The sequence below is a fragment of the Phymastichus coffea genome, unplaced genomic scaffold, assembly GCF_024137745.1.
Source record: "Phymastichus coffea isolate CEN01 unplaced genomic scaffold, Cenicafe_Pcof_1.1 PCOF00031, whole genome shotgun sequence".
Classification (NCBI taxonomy): Eukaryota; Metazoa; Arthropoda; class Insecta; order Hymenoptera; family Eulophidae; genus Phymastichus; species Phymastichus coffea.
The window spans coordinates 2,003,446-2,027,109 of NW_026706842.1; the positions used below are offsets into that span (position 1 = coordinate 2,003,446).

A 23,664-nucleotide genomic window follows, 5' to 3' on the forward strand; every position below is an offset into this window, starting at 1 on the left:
ACAACATTTTTTAAAGTAAATTAAAATATTCATTTAGAGCTATTTTGCAAAAATACTATAAATTTCGATCAAGGATGACTTTTTTATCGTTTTAAGGCTTGTGACAGCAGCTTCAAAATGTATTGTCGTACTGGCGACCGTAAAATAAGCGAAACAAACACCTCCAAGAATGCATACCGCCAGAAAAGCTGACAGCGTTTTTTTACTTCCAATTTGCTTTACGCAATTTTATTGATTGTGAAAAGCTACACCTGTGGATATTCTTTCTAAAATTGCGATATGACTAACAAATTTTTTAGACCGAAGTGAAATTCTATAATATGCTACTCTGGTGATATTAAAAATGAAAAGCATATATCTGTTTTGTATTCTTTCACAGTCTCATAAGAAGAACGGAGAGAAAATCCATACAAAAACGAGGAGCGATTTATCAGAGAAATCGCCAGGCGCCGAAAGCTCCTTGTCATCGTCTTTTCCGCGAGCTTGTTTGCGCGCTCTTATATAACAACGTCACGCACATACCACGCCCTCGTTTATTTCTTTTGTTCCGCGCGGAAGTCAGGGGTGCTTTGCCACGAACGACCCCGCATAAGATTTTTGTCTTTTTCCTCCTCTCTATTCTATTTTCAACCTGAGATGAAGATGGAAAATCCAAAGCGTGTACGTGACGACGCGTCAGCTTATTTGGCTGGTTATAGAAGGATTTGCGCATCTTTCTCTTCAGTTCCGTTTTTTTTACATTATCCACGATTTCCACATCAGTTAATTTCACTGTTGGTATGCTGTTTGTTAATTATCCATCAACATAATCAAACAAAGATTGAATAAAAATAATTGTATTTCAAACTATCAGCTGCAACACAACTGAAACAAGATAAAATAGGTTTATATAACTCTGTGAAACAAATCTCCTTCATTACAAAATCCGTACCTCTGAAGAATATCTAAAGAATGCAATCATTCTCCACCTATTCAAAAAAACGTACTCTAATAAAATATGAAAATAAAAGTGTGATTGGAATATGAACTTATAAATTAAAATATTATTGTAGTCTTTTAAAATGCAATCGTAGGATGCAAAAAGATCGATGTGTGAGACTGTATGTTGTGGGAAGGTCCAATGGCTGCAGAAAAGTCAAAACACTTTTATGAATTCCTTTCATAATTTTTATTATATAAGACGTAGACATTATATAGGTATTCCAGGGAATAGTCTCTGATATAATATATATATATATATATTTATATATACTTCTAGTAAACATGAACAATAATAAATATAAATTATAGAAGAACTCAAAAAATCTGCGTATGTATGCATGATTTGATGGCGATGAGGCTGCGTTTTTTAAATATAGAGCATTTATATAATATGATATCTCCGATTTTACAAGCTTTCAGCGAATAATACTTTATCTACGCACCTTTTATAAGCACTTTCTTATCTTCTCGTCAATCTTACTCTTACCTTGATTATTTATTACGTTATTCAATTTCATTTTGCTTATTCATTTTCATGGGTTTTTTTGATTTTTTCATCATAATCAACGATATTTTCTTCTTTTTTGCCTTTATTGATATCTATACAGTTTGTAACGAGGACGACAAAATTCTTTGCACTAGCCTGAGTAATACAATACGAATGATTTATAATACATATAAATATGTTTTACATTGTTCACATACAGTAATACAAAGATTTTGTCGAACTCAGTCGTAATCAGCTTATCAACACTTACATTTTGCCTACTTTATAATACACCATTCTGTTGCTTATTTTATCTTGATAATGCTTGAAATGATCGAGAGATCCCTTTGTTAAATCTGTAGTGATTTTGTTTAACTTCATCGAGATTATAATATTTGATATACAAGTTATTTCTTTTCGAAGAAGAAAATAGGTTTAACAAATCACTTAGTGCATTCACAATTATTCAATTTAGGCGGATGGAAGATAGAGACTTCTAAAATAAAAAAAGAAAATCTTGAATAAGCCGTTCAATCAGAATGGTAATTCACAATAAACTTTTTTGTCATCATCATTATTTGTCATCTACGCTAATGAAAAATAAACTATAAATTCGAAAATACATTTTCTGTCTCTTCTTTCGCACCCTCTTTTGTCATTATTATTTATATCAGATGATTACGCATCAAAACATATATTTTTTGTTATTTTACAATTCACATTCTTTTACCGTTACTTATTTACACCACTTAAATTTTTCAAGAACTCTGCATTTCTTACTTCTCTGAATAATTTGATTAAAAAAAGTTATATTCGCAAAACTATATTATCTATTAAGAATAAAATTCGAATAAAAATTTTATAATTATTTTTCTCATAACAATATAAGAAATAACAATATATAATAATTTAGCGCAGCCGAGTTTTGTGATTAATGATATGAATGGTGAAGCTTTGCGATTGATGAGATGTAATATTCATTATTAACGAACATCAAAACCAAAAAAACATATAAATCATTTGTTGACAACCCTAAGTGAGATTCAGTCAAAGTTCAGATACAATACAAATAGAACGAAGTTAAGATGATTTGATTATTATCCATTATTATTTATCGTTAACTTTACTATACTATTCGAGTTTTTATTTGTCAGTTTTTAAAGAAACTGAGTAATATTCGTACCTATTTTTCATTTATAAAATAATATGAAATTTGCCGAGAGTCTCTGAATCAATCATATTATTAGCATATCGTTCTGATGAGCAATATATTCGTACGAATAAAATTTCAACTGTTTGAAATGATTGATACATGAGTGCGCTAAACAACCAAAGGGAATTTTGTCGAATTGTTTACGTTACGCCTTATGGTTATCTGATATTAATTTGAACCACTAATTATGTCATCATTTGTATTACATCTAATGACCAATCAATGGTTTGAGTATAAGAAAAAGAATTTCATTAAATACCAATTAAACATGTGCTGTAACGAATGTTTTCAAAAAAATGTTTGCTGTAATGTTGAAAACAATATTATGGTGTGAATATGCTGAAGTTCAAAAGAACGTGCAAATATGTAAGTTCAGGACGTTCCAGCGGCAAAAAAACACAGAGATTGCGTATTTAATTTTAGCTATGTATTACTCTTAATCGACGCTAAACATGAATATCCTACTAACTCTTTTTCTATTTCATTATCCATTGAAGCTACACGAGAGATAAAGAGAATATTATTGTTACGCCAGTTACAGTTAAACGCGCGCGCAAACGATTTCGAGCATTTTCAAGTGTTACAATGGCAATGAATTATAATAAAGAAGGGTGTCCGTTCATATATTGCTGCGCTGTTGAGATATCAAAGCTATCAGGATGAACGGGCGCAAGGGCGTGTACGAGCCTTTCATCTCTGATGCTTTTAATGTTACACCCCGTATTACAATTTCTGTATACAAATGGATACCCTGCCTTCGTTATTTATATATCATCATTCCTATTATTATTATTATTAATATTATTATTATTATTATTATTATTATTATTATTATTATTATTATTTATATATTAATTCACATATACTATTATAAGTACTATCGAAAGCACATTCCTGCACGCGATCGTTTATCAAAGACCTGTATGCATCCATTTCATTTTGGCTCTTTTCACACCTACATATCTGTTTCAATATTCACGAATTTGCGCATACATGCAAATATGCGTTGCGCATTTATTTGCAAACTATCGTACGATACTACAACAGTATTGGGTCGTTCATCTTATTGAATATTGCATTTATGTTCACAATCTCATTGTATTTTTTTATTATTAGAAAACTTACATAACAATCCATTACGTTGATTCTAAGAGGTTACTTATTGTTCTTCAAAATAGTGTAAAAATGCCAAAAGACGTAGCCGGTCGTCGTATAAAAAGAGATAAATGCGTTAATTAAAGTATAGTCTTAATCTTTGGTGTTAGAACGTAATATCACTCGTATATTCTCGCTAAATCTCTGGACTTCATCGTTGCAGCGTATAAATTGCGAGTGCACCATTTATGATCAACAACATTTCACAGATTAAATGGTAGTATCAAAATCTATGTATGCAAGCTAATGATTAAAATATTGAAAGATAATCTGGTTACGGAATCAGCGAGGATTAAAATGAGCATCATCGTCGTATTAAAGTTCGTATTTTTAAGTATAAAAGTTATCGGCTAGCTAGTCAAAGTTGTAAGCGTTACGGAAATGGATTCATTATCTTACAGAGTAACAAACTTCGGATTAAAGTATCCGTGTATATATGCCCTATAAATGGATTTATAAGTATATACATGATGAACACAGCACATTTTGCATGTTTTTCATACGATGGTATACGCATTGCGCATACTTTAGCTATATGAAATGAATGTTAACTATGAGTGGCAGCAACTCAAAAGCTTGAATCAAGCGAAAAGAGCCAAGAACGAATTTTGCAGTAATCATACGCGCACAAGTAACTTGCACACTCTTAACTTGTGATAATTACAGAAAGAGAGTTAAATACAGACCCCTCCCCCCATCTTTTGTTTGAATTGCAAATGCTGTAAATGCAGTCGCGAGGAAGTGCTAAAACTTGCACACATTGTTTTTGCAATTATAGATGTATTCGCACTTGTAATCACATCAATTTCTCCTTAAACTCTTCAGAATCAGTTCGATACATTTTTGTAATGCAAACTTGACTGTTATTTCACTTGTACATTTAACCTCCGTTCTTTATATTTCATTTTTTGTTATATATACGCTATTATCCTTATATAGGCGTCTATGTATATGTTTATTTAGCTACATAATAGAAGAAGCGTATGATCAGATATTAGGAATGACATGCCGCATGACGATTTGATTATGATGAAGTATGATATGGTATGATTGTATGAAAATAAATTAAGACAAACTAACAACAATATAACAAACAATCTTATCAAGATTTATCACTACATAATGTTATACTATATTGGAAGTATAAGCTCATGACTAGCAAGAAAATCTTTTTTATTTTTCATATTATTGTGAATACCAACATAATCAAAACAAGAAATCGTATTGCAGTCCATAGTAGTTTTATAAGACTAATAGTTTAGAGTAAAAAGAAGAATTGAGCAATGTCATTGACACGCGTGAAAGATGATTGACAAAGTTGAAGATGAGTAGCATCTAGCGAACTTCAACTCAATCTTTTGAGTCAAGTCATGTATGTAAAATTAAGAGATGTATATAGACGCATGAACGCCGCGTTAATGATGCCTACACTCAAATATCTATACACGCGTATGAATACAGCACGAGTGAATATGTGAATGTGTGGAAGTACATGCTTCCTAATGAATGTATATCAGAGACTTCAAAGAGTAAATTAAATTTCAACTATGACTCGTAATTGCGTGTCGTAGCTGCGATAGATCTACGTTCTTTTAAATATGAGATGTTAGTAAATAAATATTCGCTGATGCAGACATCATATGTGCTTGTTTTTACGGGTAAATTAAGTCAAAGTAAATCTCATTTGGTCTACTTTGAAAAATTATTTTTAATTCGAAGAAATTTGTCATTATTCAATATAACTTTCAATTTTCATTTTTTTAATATACGAAAATCGTAACGGTTATCATTGCAACCAATCTGTGTTATTTATTTCTTATTTAAGTGTTTTTCTATTCCAATTTTATATTTTTAATCATTACACACTCGTGTAACACCTATGTTATATTTGACAATACTTATAGCAAGTTATAAGTAGTCATAGGAGCATAAAAAAGTAAAGCGTCTAAAAATATTTACCTTTCAATTAAGAATCAAACAATTATCGGAATTATCGTTTTAGTATTAAAATCATAAGTTTATTGTGGCCATATATATGTATATTTTATGTGAAAAAAATGTTCGTTTAATTTATGGAATGTATTTCAGTAATACTTTTGGTATCGCGAATGCTTATATTTTTTTATAATTTTAACAATGTATATAGAAGCTTTATAGTACGATTTTATTTATAATAAACAATTTGACAATTCAACCCGTACATGATTTAATATTGTTTATTCGAACTGATTCTTCACGACCAAAGCTATACATTTAATGTTTTTTTTTTAGTTTATCCCGTAAATATCAGCTATTTTCATACACATGTAATAATTTTTATTATTTTGCATTATTAGTACATTTAAATCGTATCATTGCACAGGTCGCATAATTTTTGCAATCCTTGTAGCGAGTACAAGCGTTCAGTTATTTAGACATGTATTTAAAGTCATTGTTTCATAATTTGGGCAACAACAATCATTTTATATACTTTTCTCGTACGTTGGTCCAACATTATCATTATTTTGTGCGCGTTAGTAAACCATAATATTAATATATGAAATGAAAATTATAAAAATATCAGAAATCAATATGATTGTATAATATATGTATGCAAACAATTTTCCGTTAATGAAATTAAACGATCACGTTTGCATGCTCGTTTTAAAATTCAAAATATATACATTATCACACGTTATCCCTTATTATGCACGTTTATTTTAATAATTTATTAAATAATTAAAACGTACTTCAATAATTTATTTAATTTAATAATTTCTAGCATTCTACAATGTATAGAAAAATGTTAATCAAACAGCGTTTACAATGCTAGTTTTACTTGCATTGGGTAAAATTATATTTTTAATGAAAATATGATTCGTGCGTGTGAAAATATGAATAGTTATATTTCTTTTATTTACGTTAGTTTTTGGCAGTTTTTATTTTCTGTTTGTAAAGTTTTTTGAATTTTTCTGTTATAATACTCCTTTGTTTATCTTATAATGGATATCTACATTCCAAACTTTTTCTCAGTTTTTGTTCAATCATCAATTTGCTCTATCATAATAATATCTCAAAGGCATATTTACTTTAGATGATTCAATTTTAAACTTACTTCAAAATTTTTAGGAATTAATAGTCAAGAGATTTCTGTTTGAGATAAATAATTTACTTTATGCCACTATACAATTCAAATTATATCTGCTGTATTTATTACTTTTTTCATTCTGAATCCGAAAAAATCATTTGTTAGCTTATGACTTACTTTTTTTTTCAATTTCTAGTAATAAACGCAATTACTATCAATACTAATCGTATAAGTTATTAGCGTCCAAACTCGAGTATTTTTACATCGTCCAACCCGTCTATGTTTGTTACAGATTTCCGGTAAATAAAATTGATTGTATCTTCAGCTTCGTAATACTGTTCATATGATTAATTCAGCTTTTCATTTAGAAATATTGAAAGATATTTGTTTTTAGTATTTTAGCTGTCTGTATCCCATCTGTATAATAATATTGTTGAAAGATTTTGGAAAGTTTTTTTCGAAACGTTGGTTTTGAAGCCTAAAAAAAGTTATTGAGTCTTTAATAAGTTATATAGGCCCCCAAACATTATTAAAAACAGTTTCGTTTTTATTCATGAAATATTACCACAAGTTATCTTTCACTAGCATTGATTATTATAAAATTTATTTATCAGTTAATTAAATTTTTTCATTGAAGGCAATCAATATTTGTTGGCTTTTAATTTTTAATTCTGTTGTCGAGTACGCGTTAGTATTAAAAATTATTGTAAATTTCTTAAAAAAAAAATTATTTCTAGTAAATGCTCGTAAGAAAAGTTATCAATTAAAAAATGAGGTAAGTTATCAAGATTGTTGACATTTTGACACAAGTTGACGTGCTGTATTTATGTAGTTTTAATTTATTAATTTCATTCTATTATTATTAATCACATTATCAATGTAATTACACTGAAAATATACTTTCGTGTGAACTACCTCAACGTTAATATTACCGCGCAAACGTGCAAAATGACATATTTTGCTAGTAAAGTGAAATTATGTTTTTACTTGCAAAAAATTAATAATTATTTGTCGTAAATAATTAGGACCGTTTTTGTAATAAGTTAATTTGTAATGAAAACGTTCAAATGAAATTCGTTGTGACGAAAAATTAGAAACTGATGTTTTCGATAATGATAATTAGTAGAATCAAAATTGATATTATGCCCGATGCTATAGGTTATGTATGCGTTTTGGTTTATCTTATCAAATAATATTTTTATAAAAGTATATGTAATGTCGAATGATTAACCTGGCGTCGGTAATATTACTATTGCTCGGATTATGATATTATTAATCGCAGTTCACTGTCAAGTTGACGCTTATGAAATGCAAATGCTGGTATATCTATGAAAGTGATTTGAAAAAGTTATTACTAGAACTATTACTTACAGTCGTGACTGTAGTAATGAAACGTTTTTTGAGAAGACTTACTACTTACCTGTGAAGCCGGGTATTTTATACACATGACCTAAAGTATACGTTATCGAACAAATATGTCTTGAAGTTTTCGTTAAAATTACGAGTAGTTTTAGTTCTTGATCTGCAGATTAACACGTTTTTAAACAGGTGATGCCTATATTTATGACTAGAAATCGCCGTAGAAATGTCATAAAATGTTTAAAACAAACAAAATATGTGCAAACAATCGAATGCAGATCATTAATATATTGCGCGAATAATTGTATAATACCGAGCAGCATACGATTAGCGAGTTAAGGAACACGAATTCTCTTTCGCAAAAACCAATAAATGCACCGTACAAGCGATAAAATAAAGAAGAAGCGGAAATCATAGAAAATAGTATTTATTACGTGAATTTAAAAAAAAACATAAAATATAATATAGGGATGCGGAACACAGTGCCGTGTGAGCTGTACAATAAATAAAAAAAGAAGGAAAATCCGCGAAGAGAAAGTTGGCGATTATCACTGGCTCAGCCGGTCCCGCGACCTCGAGAACGCAATGTACTAGCTAAACTTCATATGTACAAGCCTGCAATTTACAGTTGACGCGTTAACAGAGGGCGCGCGATAAAAAGGGAACGAACGAACGACACTGGCTCGCATTAGAACTCTTCGGAAAGGGCGATGGGTGCGCGCGAGCCAGCCTTCATATCCCGTACGCCGATGCTGATGTCGTCGACGGGCAGTGGCGCTGGTTTCATCTGGCTGCCGTTGAGCTTGATTTCATTGACCGAGTGCGAGCGCCCGTGCGTCGCCAGTAGCTTCACGGGTGTAACCGACGTCGTCATCGCTGTCGAGTTGTTGTAGGTCGTATGAGAATTGGAGCTGCTAGTGGTCTTATTGGGACTGGGCATTGTTGGGCTGGCAAAGGGATTGCTAGTGGACTTGGAGCGCGTCTTTGGCCTGGGATTCGTACTCGTCCGACAGTGGTTGTGCTCGTCTGCACGGTGATCGTTCGTCTCCCGGGACGGTGAAGTTGCTGTCTTGCTGCCGGCGAGACTCGTCAGCTGGTTAGCCGACTGGGATCGGATTGCGTGGCCGCCGAGTTTGTCCTTCAAGGCTATTTGGTACGCTACCTCGAAAGCTTGACCCAGCGTCAGAATTATTTCGGTGGCTTGGTCCTGCAACGCAGAGCGAAGGTTTTTCGCGTTAGCACAGTCAAGTACACGCGAATGAAGTGTCTCGTTTAACGATGCGCTTACCATAGTTGGCACGCAAAAAACATGGCAAAAATGAGTGCGACTGGCGTGGTCTTTGGTAATGTAAGCAAAATGGGTGAGATCGTCGGCGTCCTGACAAGCGCAGTGAATATTACGTATCTCGTGGTCACATATTGGTTCCTGAAACAGCAACAAAGATGCTTACAGATCACATAAATTCCTGTTAGCTCGGCTCTCGCGACAAAGGAACAAGCGAGGCAAAGTATACTCACGTCGGTAAGGGTGTTGAGGAATCGGACGCCGCGGTACGAAATGGAAAGCGTGATATCGGGAGTACGTCTAGGATCCCGATTCGCCTTTTTCAGCTTTTGTATCGACATCTTGGTCGACTCAGTGCCCCTTAGTTCTTTCACAACCGTTGAGCCCAAATACTAAATAGACAATCATAAAGAAGCACATCAACCAATATTCTAATCCTTTCAATAACGACCAAGCACACACATAAGAACTTACATTGGCGACGTAGGTCACGCTGCCAGTGACTAGATCCTTAGGCTGGTGCCTCCACTGCGTCTTAAGGGTAGACGGTACTCCAAACAATAATTCGTTGGGACCTCGTATTTCGAGGTGCTCTGTCACGGTACCGTTGTGAGGTGCATTTGGTCTCTGAGGTGGCGGTGGTGCAGGTCTATTTTTTCGATGTTTTAGCGTACCAGTTGTATTCGCATTTGTGCCCGTCGTCGGAGCCGTTGACGTACTTGTATTCGTATTCGTAGTCGTTGTTGGGGTCGGAAAGCCGTTGTTCTGTACTGGCTCCGGCATTTTTTCGCGGATTTCCTCTTTGAGTTGCTGAATATTCGTTTTCTGAAAAGTAAGTTATTCATCTTTTATGCGATGTTATAAATCCTTTGTGCCCTTCAACACTTTAATTCTACTTCCGCAATCTTATCAGATGTAATTTTTCAAGCAAGTGAAAGCGTAGTAAAATCATACTTGCCTCAATGACTAAGCATTAGGAATTGACATGAACGCTCACAATTTACGAACGTAACGATTAAGCATGAATCAATTTATAACGGTATGAAGAATCAAGCGAATGGATTTTTGTATGGTGACAAACCGATTGATTGGAAACACTGAATGTACAAATCAGCCAGTTCAATTGAAAGCTAGAACTTGTCACGTAAAGAAAGGTGGGCTCTAATTAAGTGTCAGAAATTGAGAAAAGGAAAGCAAAATAAGCGTATGGTTTGATAAAAAAAGTTCTTTAATACGAGCGCCGCACGCCCTTGCAAATTGCAAGAAATTCGCGGTATCGGAAAAAGAAAGAAGAGTGAAAACTTATTAAGCCAATTAGAGGAACGCGATAGAATGAAAAACAACGTGAAAGTGGAGAGAAAGGGAGAGAAAAGGCGCCTGTGAGAGGTGCAGACGAGTCGAGAGCAGGTGCAGCAAAAGGACAGGTGTGGCAAAAAGGTGCGAAACAAAAGGTTCGACTCCGCTCGAACGAGGCGCCTGAAAAACTACTCGTCGTACGCTTGTGTGTGCGAGCCTCGCAATGCAGACAGCGAGTGAGCAAATTAGCCGCAATATTTATACGTCGATCGGCGCTCATACATTCTCACTGTTATCGAGAGAGCAGATGAAGGGAGCGCGAGCAGAAAGTACAAGAGGCTTATACCCATAACGTACAGGGAACACGCACATTTGCACACGCACGCATTGTTGGCATCGAAACGTCACGCTTCGGAGCAGCCCAATAATGTGACGCCCGGATACGCCCTCGTGACGACGCGCTATTTTGCGCGCTCATGCGATATACCATGGGGATGGCACTCGGCCTGCACTACGCTCCTTTCATTGATTCGCCGATTGTTACCAACATTCATCAATTGCACATCAAGCCCTCATTACATCTGCACGTTCTTCTAAATTTCAATCGACACTCATTCGCGCTGTTGTCACGTCACTCTCTATTAATTTTATTTGGATGATCTTGAGTAGCAGTAATAGACATGACACGCCACGGGAGAGACGAAATGAAAGATCTAAAAGATCTCTTACCAGGGTATTGAGGTCCTTGTTGAGGTCATCGAAACTGGGCCCGTTGCCGTTGCGTACGTGCGAAGCGCCTCGAGGCGAGCAGCCTCCACTGACTGACGCAAGAATCCTCTTACGGTGGGCTGGTTTTTGGATCTCGAGCACCGCAGCTAACTCGACTTCCCAAACCCTTCGCACGCGGTCCATGTCCGTGTACAGGTGCCGCCTGAACAATTCTGAGTAGTTGTCCAAGTGTATCAACTTGAGCCAATCGTCGACCGACTGATTAGGATTGTTTGCCGGACGTTTTTCTACTCGATTGTTCAGCAGACTCACTGCATCTAAAATCACCAAGCGTTCTTTCTCGCTTGTTATGCCCATTTCTTTCAAATCGGATTCCTCGAGAATGCCATTCTGCACGTCAAAAATATTCAAGACTGTTAGTTTGCTTCCGAGATAAACGAGTAATTGTTTGTATCTAGCTTCGTTAACACTTACGATAAATTCTAGGTCGTCGAATCCGTAATTCAAAAACAGCGACTCATAGTCGGACAGATTGAGTTTCGACAACCATTGGCCTATAACCGTTTGCACACAAGGGCTGCCACCGTTGTTGCTGTTCAGACCTGAAAGTCAAAGCCAATCGAAAACGCAATTATTTTAATGAAGTGTCGGCTCAAATAATTCATATGTATGTATTCCAGATTTTTATAGGGAAAATAGTAACGAACCAATGCTTTCTTGCCCAAAAAATCAAAAAGCGCTAAAAAATGGTGGCCTAATTAGCGCGTTATTAGAGAATCGATGTTTTATAATAGAAGCAGAGCTTGAAAAATTGAAGAGGTTCATTCGAGCGCTTGCCAGAACGGAGGAAAGGGAGATAATGCGGCCGTGTAACAAACGTGTACAAGAGGGCTCAAGCGCAGTAAAAACGAAATTGATAAAAAGAGCAAGAAAAATACTGTATATTGCACAGACTGGCTGTGAGGAGAGCCTGTGAGCTCGAGTACCGGCCGAGCTCACTGGTGCATCAACTTTTCGAGTAGCTGAAAACTTCTCCAATGTGCGCAAGCAGCATTCTCCGCTGTTCGAGTGCACGTGCATCTGAGTTTACGTTTATAGCCACGAGAGTTCTTTTTTCGAATTTTTTTTTTTTTTTTTTTTCAAATACTCTTGCTGTGGCCAATGATGACTTTTTAATGATGGGTCAGTTATATTCATCGATTAAAAAATGCAATTTTAACGAGTTCCATAATTCGCACCAACGAGACTTCATCGCTAATTCAACAACGTTCAAGATAGTTGAAACAGCAGGCTCGCAGCCGACCATACAAAATTGAAAACTTACCAAGCCTCGCTTGAAACTCCTTCTCGAGCTCGCTGACAAAGACGGATTCGCGCACGAGGCCGGTGCCAAAAGTGGCCATGATCTCCGAGATTTTAGCCCATTCCTCCTGCTCGTCGAATGGACTCATGATGCTGAGACTCTTCTCGTCGCGCTCAGCCGATGTCGCTCGTGACTGTTGCTGTTGCTGCGGCTGTTGACTGTTGAGCTCGTGATGCTCGCCGGCGAGCTCGGCCCCGGTGATGCCTATCGGCAAACCGCAGCCTCCCGTGCCCGCCGGCGAGTACACGTTGCGCAGCCGACGCAGCGTGCGCGGCCGCTCTGCCGCCGCCACCGAGCCCTTCAGCAAACCTGCGAACCGTCAAACAGTCCAATCATTACCAACAGCTCAAAACATGCCAATCACATCTTTCTCTATGCGACTAATTTCTCCTCGTGAATAGACATCATTCGCATGCCAATTTTGACCTGGTTCTTAAAAGACGGTTATATAAGTATAGTTAATCTATCGACGCTTTACTAAAAACACAAATCCGCCGCAAGCTCTTACTGACTGAATCTCTACGGATCCAATCAAGCTTGCCGCGTTTCATGGAGCAGAGAAGCGAGAGGAACAGTGAGAGAGAGAGATGAGGAAGGGCATTGATAATCATTGAGCAAGGGAATAATAACGCTGAGCATTCGATGCCGAGCGAGTTGAGTCGGACTTATGCATGGAGCGCGTGATGCTTGCGAATGGATGAACCAACGACGATCGAACGGATATTCATAATGGATGCGCTATATGTTGCATATTCAGCGAGTGCAGCAGCTATCGTCCGGGCGACTGGACATGGCCAGTAGCCGAGAATCGAGGAAGCAGCAGCGACCAGCTCCCAAATGTAACACAATGAGCGCCAATCCGACGATCGAAACGAGATTTGCCTATCGCACTCCGTCCATCTCGCTATCTCTCTCTCTCTCTCCCTATTTTACTCCCTCATTCTTGTTTGAACAGCATCATATTCATTTTGCAGTAGCTGCGGTGACTGTACAGTTCACTCATTCGCCTCCCGCGATACGTGAACAGCGCTCCCAAGGTATCAAATCATATATAAATATATATATATATATATATATATATATATATATATATATATATATACTTTGACTTAATATCAGAAATGGATTCGACATATGCGTAGACCGGAAAAACGGAAATGCTCTTCAAATAAAAAAGGTGATAACGGCTTGAACGGGAAATAAGGATCGAGAGAGCAAGACAAAAGAAAACAATTGCAGCGAACTTTCACTCTTGGAGAGTGCTCTCTCTCTCTCTCTCTCTCTCTCTCTCTCTGGTACGCATGACCGCGGGTAGCGCTCTCTGAGGCGAATCCGAGGCCTCTCTCGCGCTTGCGATATCTCAAGAGCGTCAGCGGCGCGCGCTCGAAGACGTCTGATTTTGGAAAAAAATAAAAGGAATGATTATTCACGGAAGCGAGAGAGAGCTGGATCTGTGCGACGAAGCGGATCCAAGGCTATTTTCTCCGGAATATCGCCTGCCTCTCTCTCTCTTTCTCTCGCGAGAGCAAGTAGAAAAAGGAATCGTGCGGCAGCTGTCGTTATCGAGTCTCGCGGAGCATGAACTCTGCGCGCACGAGAGAGAAAAGCCGTGAACGACAACGCCCGTCTACCACACCAGCTAAAGAGGATGCTAAGAAGAGATATATCCCTACACCCGACTGCGGGGATGAGATGTCAGAACCGAAAAGCTCTTTTTTACTCTTGATATTGCCGAACGGCGTTGTCTCACACCCCATAGGTGCGTCTATACACAATGCTCATAAGCACTTATTAGCGCCTACCTTGCTCTCCACTTCTTCTTCTTCTTCTTCTTCTTTTTCTTCCTCTTCTTCTTTATTCTCTTTTTTTATTTACTTTTATGTTTAGAAATTATTATACGCGAGGACGATTCCCTCGTTATCCGCTTCTCCACTCTTGCAACACACGAGACATCCAAAAAAAAAAAAAAAGAGAACACGCACTTGCGAGCAGTTTACGCTCAAGCGCTTCTTCCCCTTCCTAACGCAATTCGAAAACTAGCGCTTCATACACTTGGTTATTAGTTCTCAACTGCAAAATGCCTTCCTGGAAATACTAAACAGTAACACGTATTCCAATTAATTATTATTTCAATATACAGAGGAGAAAGTTATAGAAAAACCTGTTTAATTAAAATGTGCAGTATTCGTTATTCAACACAACTCTGCAATCGTGTGAAGTTGAGGAAAAGCTATACAAATCTCTCGAATTATAACGCCAAGTGCCATTCTCATACGCAACAGAAGGGGCACGAATCAACTAAATGCTAACAAAAAGTATAATAAAAAAAAGACAGTGCCTAGTTATACGCTTTTCAAAGCTGTTTTTCCTCAAATGCGGCTCACGCACGCATGATAAAAAGCTCATAAAAATTGTATATGCAACGAAAAAAGAAAGAGAGAGAGAGAGAGAGAGAGAGAGAGAGAGAGACGACGACACATAGAGCTCTCTACAAGCGCGAACGTACGTAATTTTAATTAAAGTCTCGTGATGGAGAAGCGTCGCCCAGTGCTTTCTCGCACCCCTTGACTATACGTCGCGTGCGCAATGTGCTGCGTCACATTATGTACACAGTTATTCAACTCATATACGCAAATTGCATGAATTCGTGCGTTCGCGCTCGCACGCCCTTGGTGGGCTCGCAACTTTCCTACTGTGCAAACTCTCAAGGGCACCTGAACGCTTGTTTGACAACATTACCTTTTCGGATATAAAAAATATTATAAAAATCTTCGTAAATTAAGGGTACTTGCCACTTTTTCAGCACAGGTCTATATCGGAATGTCCAAAAATAATGAACTATCGGAGGAGCAGAGACGAAGAGCCTAGACAATGAGAAGAATGCCCGGAATGCAAGCGATTCGCAGGCGTTTAATGTCGCGTCCGCGTGCATTAGGTCTCATTTCCTTATCGAGCGGGTAAATATCGGAGAGGGTAGGGGGCAATGGGTGTTTTTTTGCCAGTGGTTCACTGTGGCCTTTTCTGGGCGGGCGTAGATCGGTACGGCATTGTGCAAATATAGAGCGTCCGAAATTGCAGCCCGCGGTGCCGTTGTGGCTGTGTGTCGTATCGCTCAAAATAGATCCTTTGCGCGTGCTAGCTGCGACTATATATCTCAAAATAGAGGAAGTCCACGCGAACGCGAAACGCCGCACGCATCGCACACAGTAGTGATATAGCATCCCCTCCTCCTGCCACTTCTCCCAACAGATCCGATTGGCTTCGCAAACTTTTTGCGCTAATTACTATTGACGCGAGAGCGAACCCGCTGCCCCCCCTCTCCCGCACCAAACTATATAGTCGATTCACCCGACCAAATACTCGCGGATCCGCTCTGGCTGATTGAATTCCGAACTGCTTCGGAGCTTTTTTCCGCGTATTAAGCGCGGATTAACTGCCGACCCTATATTGATCTCGTTTCGGCCACAGACTATCACTATTCCGCATCTCATCGCTCGCGATATTGACGCGACCTGCAATTAGAGATGCCGAGTCAGATATTCTTATCGACCGTCTCCAGTGAGACGCCTTAAAAGATTTGTTGATTAAACTACCACCTGAAATTAGTCTGTTGGAAAACTCCATCCAGTCCGTATCACAGTAATTAATCAAGATTATTAGAGTGGCTTAAAAAAGATGAATATTAACAGTTCGAAAGCGATGAGCTATTGCAGATGCACTTCAATTAGCAGTAGTGTAGAAACTAGTTACTCGATTTCCTGGCAAATTTATAGAATATTCCCCAAATCACTCATTAACCCGAAAATCGGATCTGCTTTGTGTACTCCCTATACTATATTAGGTTGAAAGCCGAATCTTGGAGCGTATTATTGCAGTTTCATGCTCCGCTAATATCTATGTTTGAGCTCTTGAGTGACTTTAATCACTGGTTCAAATATTTGCCCAATTCTCTACTAATTTAATGTGCATTATTGTTAACCACATGTCGCAGTTAAGAAATAAAATGTGAATTTACGAATACTCTAATAGAAGGATTCGAGTGCGGATCTTGAAAGATGTAATGATTTTATGAAATCCATTAATTCTCAAAGTGCCGTAAAATGTGCGGGTTCTGTAGTCGTAGGCACGAAATGCTCAAGTCGTTAAATTCTAGAGTGAAAGGCAGCCATCGTAGCGTACATTAAATGCTATCGGGTAAATTTCATGGATTTCCTTGTTTGCTTCATGTTACTTTATGGGTTTCATTCGTAATCCTCCGACGCTTACTAATTTCACTTTATCGTTAAATTATTGAACGGAATATTCAATGCATACGGTGCAAACATAAGAGTGTGAATTGCTTCATATGTTCATAAAAAAGCATAAAAATCAGTAATTTACTTACAAGTATTTAAACAGGCACAAACCAATTAAATAAAGCGCTTTATTGTTACATTCGACCTTCCAAGGAGACAGTTTTAGAGCTTACCTATAGTGGAATGACTAATTGGGGAGATGATATACACCGATTGTTATATTTGGAATTGTTCCAAATAACAGATTTTCATAGGCAACAGCTGCCATGTTTGCGATCAATACTGTAAAACCTATAAAGCATGATCAGTTGTGACGTCATCAGCAATATAGCCACATACTCGGGGATCAAATTTAAATTTCAACTTTAATTAGTTTCAAATTATAAAATGTTAAACGATATCGTCCTTATACGGGCCCAATTCGTATAAAATTTTCATTCCATAAGCTTTTCAAATTTATATAATTTTGTACATTAACTCTATTGCACTGAGAAAATATCCGCAGTTAAACATTGAGTGTTTGTTCGTGCACTATACTAATTGACTTTTATTTTCATTATAGTCGAAGTACCGCCTGTGACAAAATATATATTTCACATAATATTTATTTTCAGGCATTATTCTGAATTATTAATATTTTACTAACTGATGATTTAAAGAACAAAATAATACACGGCAGTTTGTTAGGTTACGCCTGAATCGCAATCCCAGTCGTCGTGAGTTGAGCATTACGCTGATTTGTGTACAATAAATGCTTTTCACAGATTCTTGTATTTTCTATTTGTTTTCCATTCAGCTCGCCTTTTCTTAGAGCAAGAATCCAACCTTTCCGTGTCTTAAGTAACAATTCAATTAATTTATTTCGTTCTTCATGACTAAAACTTACATACCTTTTATTTTTATCACTAAATACTGCAGGAATGGGAAAAAAGCATATGTTATCTTTTCTGCAGTCACTTTCATAATTTAATACAAAATAGCGTTGGGCCACTGTTATACCTTATAAATTCAGAGTCAGAGTCACTTCGCCCGCTTTCCCTATTTATCATAACCTAGTAAAGTGGGTTTATTTTTTTATTTTTTAATAGAGTCAGTTATTTAAAAAATTAATGATTCTAACAATGTTACACGTAAAAATAAATATTATATGAACAATATTTTTTTATGAGCGGCACATCAATTATTATTAAAATAAAAATTAATTGCTATAGCACGCGAATGAACACTCAATGTTTAACTGCAGATATTTCGTCAGTGCAACGTAGTTTACATATACAAAAGTAGATATATATTTGGAAAGCTTACGGAATGAAGATTTTATACAAATTAGGCCCGTATAAGGATGATGTTATTTAACATTTTATAATGTAAAACTAATTAAAGCCCAAATTTAAATTTTGTGTACGAGTATGCGGCCATAATGCCGATGACGTCACAACTGAAAATGCTCTATATTAGCTGTATCCTAACAAAAATATTATTCACTATCTTTCAAAAATATTTATAGTGCAGATAGTGATAAGTAATTGTTATATTGAACCGATGTACAGTACTGTTTAGTTTTGAAAATGTTAGCAAGTAGCTATCACTATAAATTATTATTCTTACTGTATATAGTTTTTTTTACTTATCTAACTGTAATTTATCATCTACACTCACAATAGTAGTTATAGTATTTCAGAAGAGGATACGGAAGTCATTAAAACAACTGTATTTTACATGACAGATGTATCCCATCACCTAATAATTTTGCACAAGCCTGAGGATGCGTATGAACACTTGAGAGACGGCTCATTCAAAATCGCTTCGCAGAAGACCTTCGCCATTATCGCTGGTCAATGCACGCCACTCTAGCAGAATACGAATGAAATTGACTATAGCTAATCGACCAGCATCCTCGAAAACTTCCGTTCTTAGACGCACGCAACTGCTTATTATAGAATAATTTCTAGAAGGTTAACGTACACTATCAAGCGACTACGTGTCATTTTCTGATGTGCTAAGAGTACAAAATTGAAAAAGACTCTTGGAAAATTTCCAACAGTACAACATATGTAAGAGCGAATATTTTAGTGAACAATTGATTTTTTCAAAACAATTCTAGTTTATCGATTGAATGAAGTTGCTCAAGATACCCAACATTCATGTTTGGTCATAGCTAACGAAAAAATAGCGGAAAAAATTAATACTTGAACAATTCCTAATAATATTTTTAAAATACACAATGGTAAGAACGATAGAAGCCTTCATAATGTGCGATAAATAGTGTATGATTGAACAGTGAAACTATAAATTTTTAAGTTTTTAATCAAATTAAGCAAAAATATATTAGTTTCATTATTATCCAATGTAGCGTTGTTTAGTTTTTCGAAAGGATGTCATGGCTTTCGATTTACGTAGCAGCTACTTTAAATGGCAAAATAATAGAACGTATTCAGGCCGAGAAAGTATTAATAAATCCATAGCACGTGTTTGACAACCTCGGCTTTGCCTCGATTGTCAATTCTCACGTGCTATGGGCTTGCCATTTTCCTGGCCGTGGCGCGTATACTATATTTTTTGGACCTTTCGGGCAGCCAGGCAAAAAAGATCAGTCACATTTGAATACTGAGATATTAAAACTAAAATAGATATTTGTGATAAAATTTATTTTAAGAGGCGAAGAAAGGAAAAAAACCTCGCGATAATATGACACTCAAATCCATGGTAATCTCTGGTGGTTTATCTAAGAGATGACAAATAGAGATAGACCCTGAGAAAGCAACGCTAATAAGATAGGTGAACGATGAGGTATAAAACTATCTTTAAATGATATAAACTTTTGTCGTTTACTAATATCATTTCGAAATATATTTCTCGTTGTTCTGCAGTATTAGACAGTTGGAAAATCATTGCGAAAACCATCTAGATGAAAAAATCGTATTGTGTGCTCATTTCCTGTCAAGAATAATTATGTTTGATCATTATCGGTTTATTGCACGAACGATATCGCAACATGGTACATTTTTCTCAGTAATAATTAGTTGAACTTTACTAAATTATAAAATAGTGGAATTGTAAAATGCTGAATCGTAACTGTCATTGCGGGTCGTGATGCGTGTTTCGCCAATTCAAACGAGCAGTTATTCTAGCATTCAAAAGTTTTAAAGAGTATAAATAAATTCTATGAGTACGAGAGGAAGAGTTAATTGAACGAATAAACAAGTGTGTCCAATTTGACGCATACATCACAATTACTCAATTAGTGTCCAAGCATCACATCCAAGCTAATGACAATTACAATCTTCCTGGTGGACCGCCACTCTAATTTCGTTTTCTGTGGAATTCCGCATACGCGTGACGTAATAGGCGATACGACTCGAGCTATACAGGCCAGCACATTATTAGCCGAGCACCAGCTTTCACACTTTGCTTTTGAAGCCGAGAATTTCGAGAGCGCACGCAACTCAAGCGAAGCGAATTAATAGTCTTTTTGCATTTTCCCGTTGGACCATTTGCGAAGGTCTCCGATTTCCAAGCGGACAATCAGTGGTATAAATGATCTCTAATCGACTTACGTCAGAGTAAGAAAAGTAGGCCTGGTAAAAAATTATGCCAATCGTTGTGTGTTTGTCCCATTGAAAATCAGTAATATTCTTTTCCGGAGTCGCAGGACACAGATGAGCCTGTCGGTCGATCGGCTCGTTGCGCCGACCGCGGCGCGTGCTCCCACTGATTATGTGAGCCAAGGCAGGCCTATTCCGTCTGAGGGCACTAAAACTTGTTGCTCGAATTGCTCACTCGAGCTAGCGTTGCACTTTCGAATAGCCACCTGTTCCTCGCTTTCGGCTTTGACAATGGCCCGTTCATTCTCGACCGACCTGTCAAGCATATCTGGTCCCTTGATCTTTGTTCCTTTTCCGTCCGATTGTATATATTCACCGATTTTGACGCTTTCGAACCCTCTTGTTTTTCAAATTTTCATACGAATGGTTTCTTCTAGTCTTTCTAGTTATTTTCAAGACTATGTCTTTTCCTTTTCGTTTCATTTCTAACGACTACTGCAAGCGTTAATTGCTCTCTGATTACAATTTTAAGTTCTCCATTCAAGATGAATTTATATTCTCGCTGAACTAAGTCAATAATATTATGCTCAGTGCAAACATACATTGATAGCAAATATACTTTAAGTTAAAAAAAAACAACAATCAGTTCTCGTTCTTTGGCAGACTTATTAAATATGTACAAAGAGCCATTTGTCGTCGTCGTTTATTAAGTAAATACAAGAAGCATGCGCGTAAGTGCGAGACGACCCAATGCGACGACTCGTTTTCAAGTACAGGAGAAAAAGGAGGATTGCGCAGTCAACCTCTTTGTCAGCTGACTGAGTATTATGAGTGTCGATCAGTGAGAATTTGTACTTACTCGATCACTTTTTTCCTTTTTTACCTTACTCATCTACGTTGTTCGTAAAATTAAGTTAGCGTTTAGAATTTGCGGATGATAAATGCGGTTATTTCTATTTACCACTGAGTAAGTACGCAAGTTGTTTTACGTCAATTCGTCTAAAATTCATAAAAAACAATTGGAATCGTGAATTGAAATAAGTGTGTCAGTTGAGAAATATTTTTAGATCTTAATTACCTATTTAAAGACGCTCCGTTAAAGAACGATGGCATCTCGTGATTACATTGGATCGTTATTTTTATTGTTACTTCAAGGACTATGTTGGTTTTGAAATTTGTCAAGGTACGCAAAGCACCTGTAAACATTAGCCTCGCTTCCTTACAGTTATGAGAAGCATGCAGATCAGTTTCCCCCACCACTTTTAAAAGTCTATATAACCAGAGAATTTTTACATGCACGATGGATCTATACTCCAAGGTTGGTGGGATAAGAACCATCATTGTAATATCAGTAATAATCTTTTCAAATATGAGTGTGACAGAAATAATAATAAATGTTTCGAAAGCACATTTTATCAAAGTTGCTTTTATCTTGTTCACTTCTTATCTCTTCCAATGTTACCAAAAATAATGATTCACGCGATCATGCAAGTCATTAAAAACAAATTGACGGGATGTTCTCATCGGATCTGCTCGATTTCAACTGGAACATCTCGTATGCTCTGTGAGCGATTTAGCCTCAATTCCTCGATGCCCCAATGAAAGCCTTTCAATGTGTAGCGCTCACGAATTAAAGCACATCTTTTAACATATCCCGTCAGTAATATGCTGTATAATCTCCAGATGATCATAGATTCGTCTCGTAAATATCTGAAACGCTAGATTTCGTCAGATGAAGTGTTTGGTTTAGTGAAACAGCAGCCTTGAACTGTAACGTGTAACTGAGCAGGGATCGAACAATGCTTGACTTGTGCGCTCATCACGCCCCAAGAGAGAAAGAGAGAGAGAGAGCAAATAAAAGACATTGACGATGACTGTAACAAAAGGCTGAGGGAGTGCAGTCATCATCTCTTTTCAGTAGGTTCCGACGAATTAACACGAGCCACTATGTACGCTCGTTTCGTGCCACCGCCACGAGACTAAATTATCTTAAACGTGATATACGTGCGACATAGCATCATCGCAATAAGAGTATATGTACGTGTATAATGATCCGATCCTCCTACGCGAGCGCGCCTCGCGTGTATAAATATAAAGTCAGCGAGAGAGCGAGAGAGAGGGCAAATTTCAAGTCTGCAAGACTTTTAACGGGAATGACGTGTGATCGGTATACATCCACGTGATCGCCGCAGGCTCGCTCGTTCGTACCGAGAACTACTGCGGCTTGAGCGCGCTCTGGAAATATGCAATTGTACGAAACGATTGCGATCGTGTACGTGGCCTATTATGGCAGGTGAAGACCTTTGATGGAAATGCTAATTATCGCTTTATAAGGGACTCGCGCGGCTGAACATGCCGCGTCGACGACCTGCTTATAGAGGCTCCTTTATTCGCGCGTTCACTGACACGCGAATGCCGAATCGACATTCGCAACGCGAACGAGAGTTACGCATTCTCTAATCGAGAGGCCGCGATGACACGACGCTGTACGCACACTCAACGGTTCTGCTGATAAGCCGCGACAAAATCGTGGAGTATAGGTACTCGACTCGACTTACCAGCATGCCACGCTCGCTGAACTGGGAGCTGGAAGAACTATGAGCGATCTGGCTGTTCGCGGTGGCGCCACGCGAACGTAAACAACAATTGGCATTCGCAATTCGCGCACTCGCAGCACAGAGACCGAGAGAGCAGGAGAGATGCAAGGTGAACAACCTGACCGCTATTTCCAAACTTGACACGCGCGCGCAGAGTAGCAGCGATCGGCGAGCGCGTCTGGCGTAGCGCACACCACTTATCAGCCTAACGAACTCGAGTCGACTAATTCGAGAGCTCTAGTGCGAGCGAGCGGCGCGCTACTCGCCAGACTGGACGCTCTCTTCTTCCTCT

The 23,664-nt window shown here is 37.4% G+C and overlaps 1 protein-coding gene across 1 annotated transcript in view; it reads right to left on the bottom strand.

The window, feature by feature from the left end:
- Nucleotides 1-1,194: 1,194 nt before the first annotated feature.
- The window catches only part of LOC131663233 (ankyrin repeat and SAM domain-containing protein 1A-like), a 49,460-nt gene continuing 26,990 nt past the window's right edge, over nucleotides 1,195-23,664 (bottom strand). The window contains exons 12-18 of the mRNA XM_058933507.1: nucleotides 12,897-13,244; nucleotides 12,047-12,174; nucleotides 11,573-11,962; nucleotides 10,022-10,372; nucleotides 9,781-9,939; nucleotides 9,551-9,688; nucleotides 1,195-9,469 (exon numbers count right to left, since the gene is read on the bottom strand). Of these exons, the coding sequence (XP_058789490.1) occupies nucleotides 8,951-9,469; nucleotides 9,551-9,688; nucleotides 9,781-9,939; nucleotides 10,022-10,372; nucleotides 11,573-11,962; nucleotides 12,047-12,174; nucleotides 12,897-13,244 (2,033 nt within the window). The 3' untranslated portion in view covers nucleotides 1,195-8,950. The remainder of the gene's footprint in view (nucleotides 9,470-9,550; nucleotides 9,689-9,780; nucleotides 9,940-10,021; nucleotides 10,373-11,572; nucleotides 11,963-12,046; nucleotides 12,175-12,896; nucleotides 13,245-23,664) is intronic.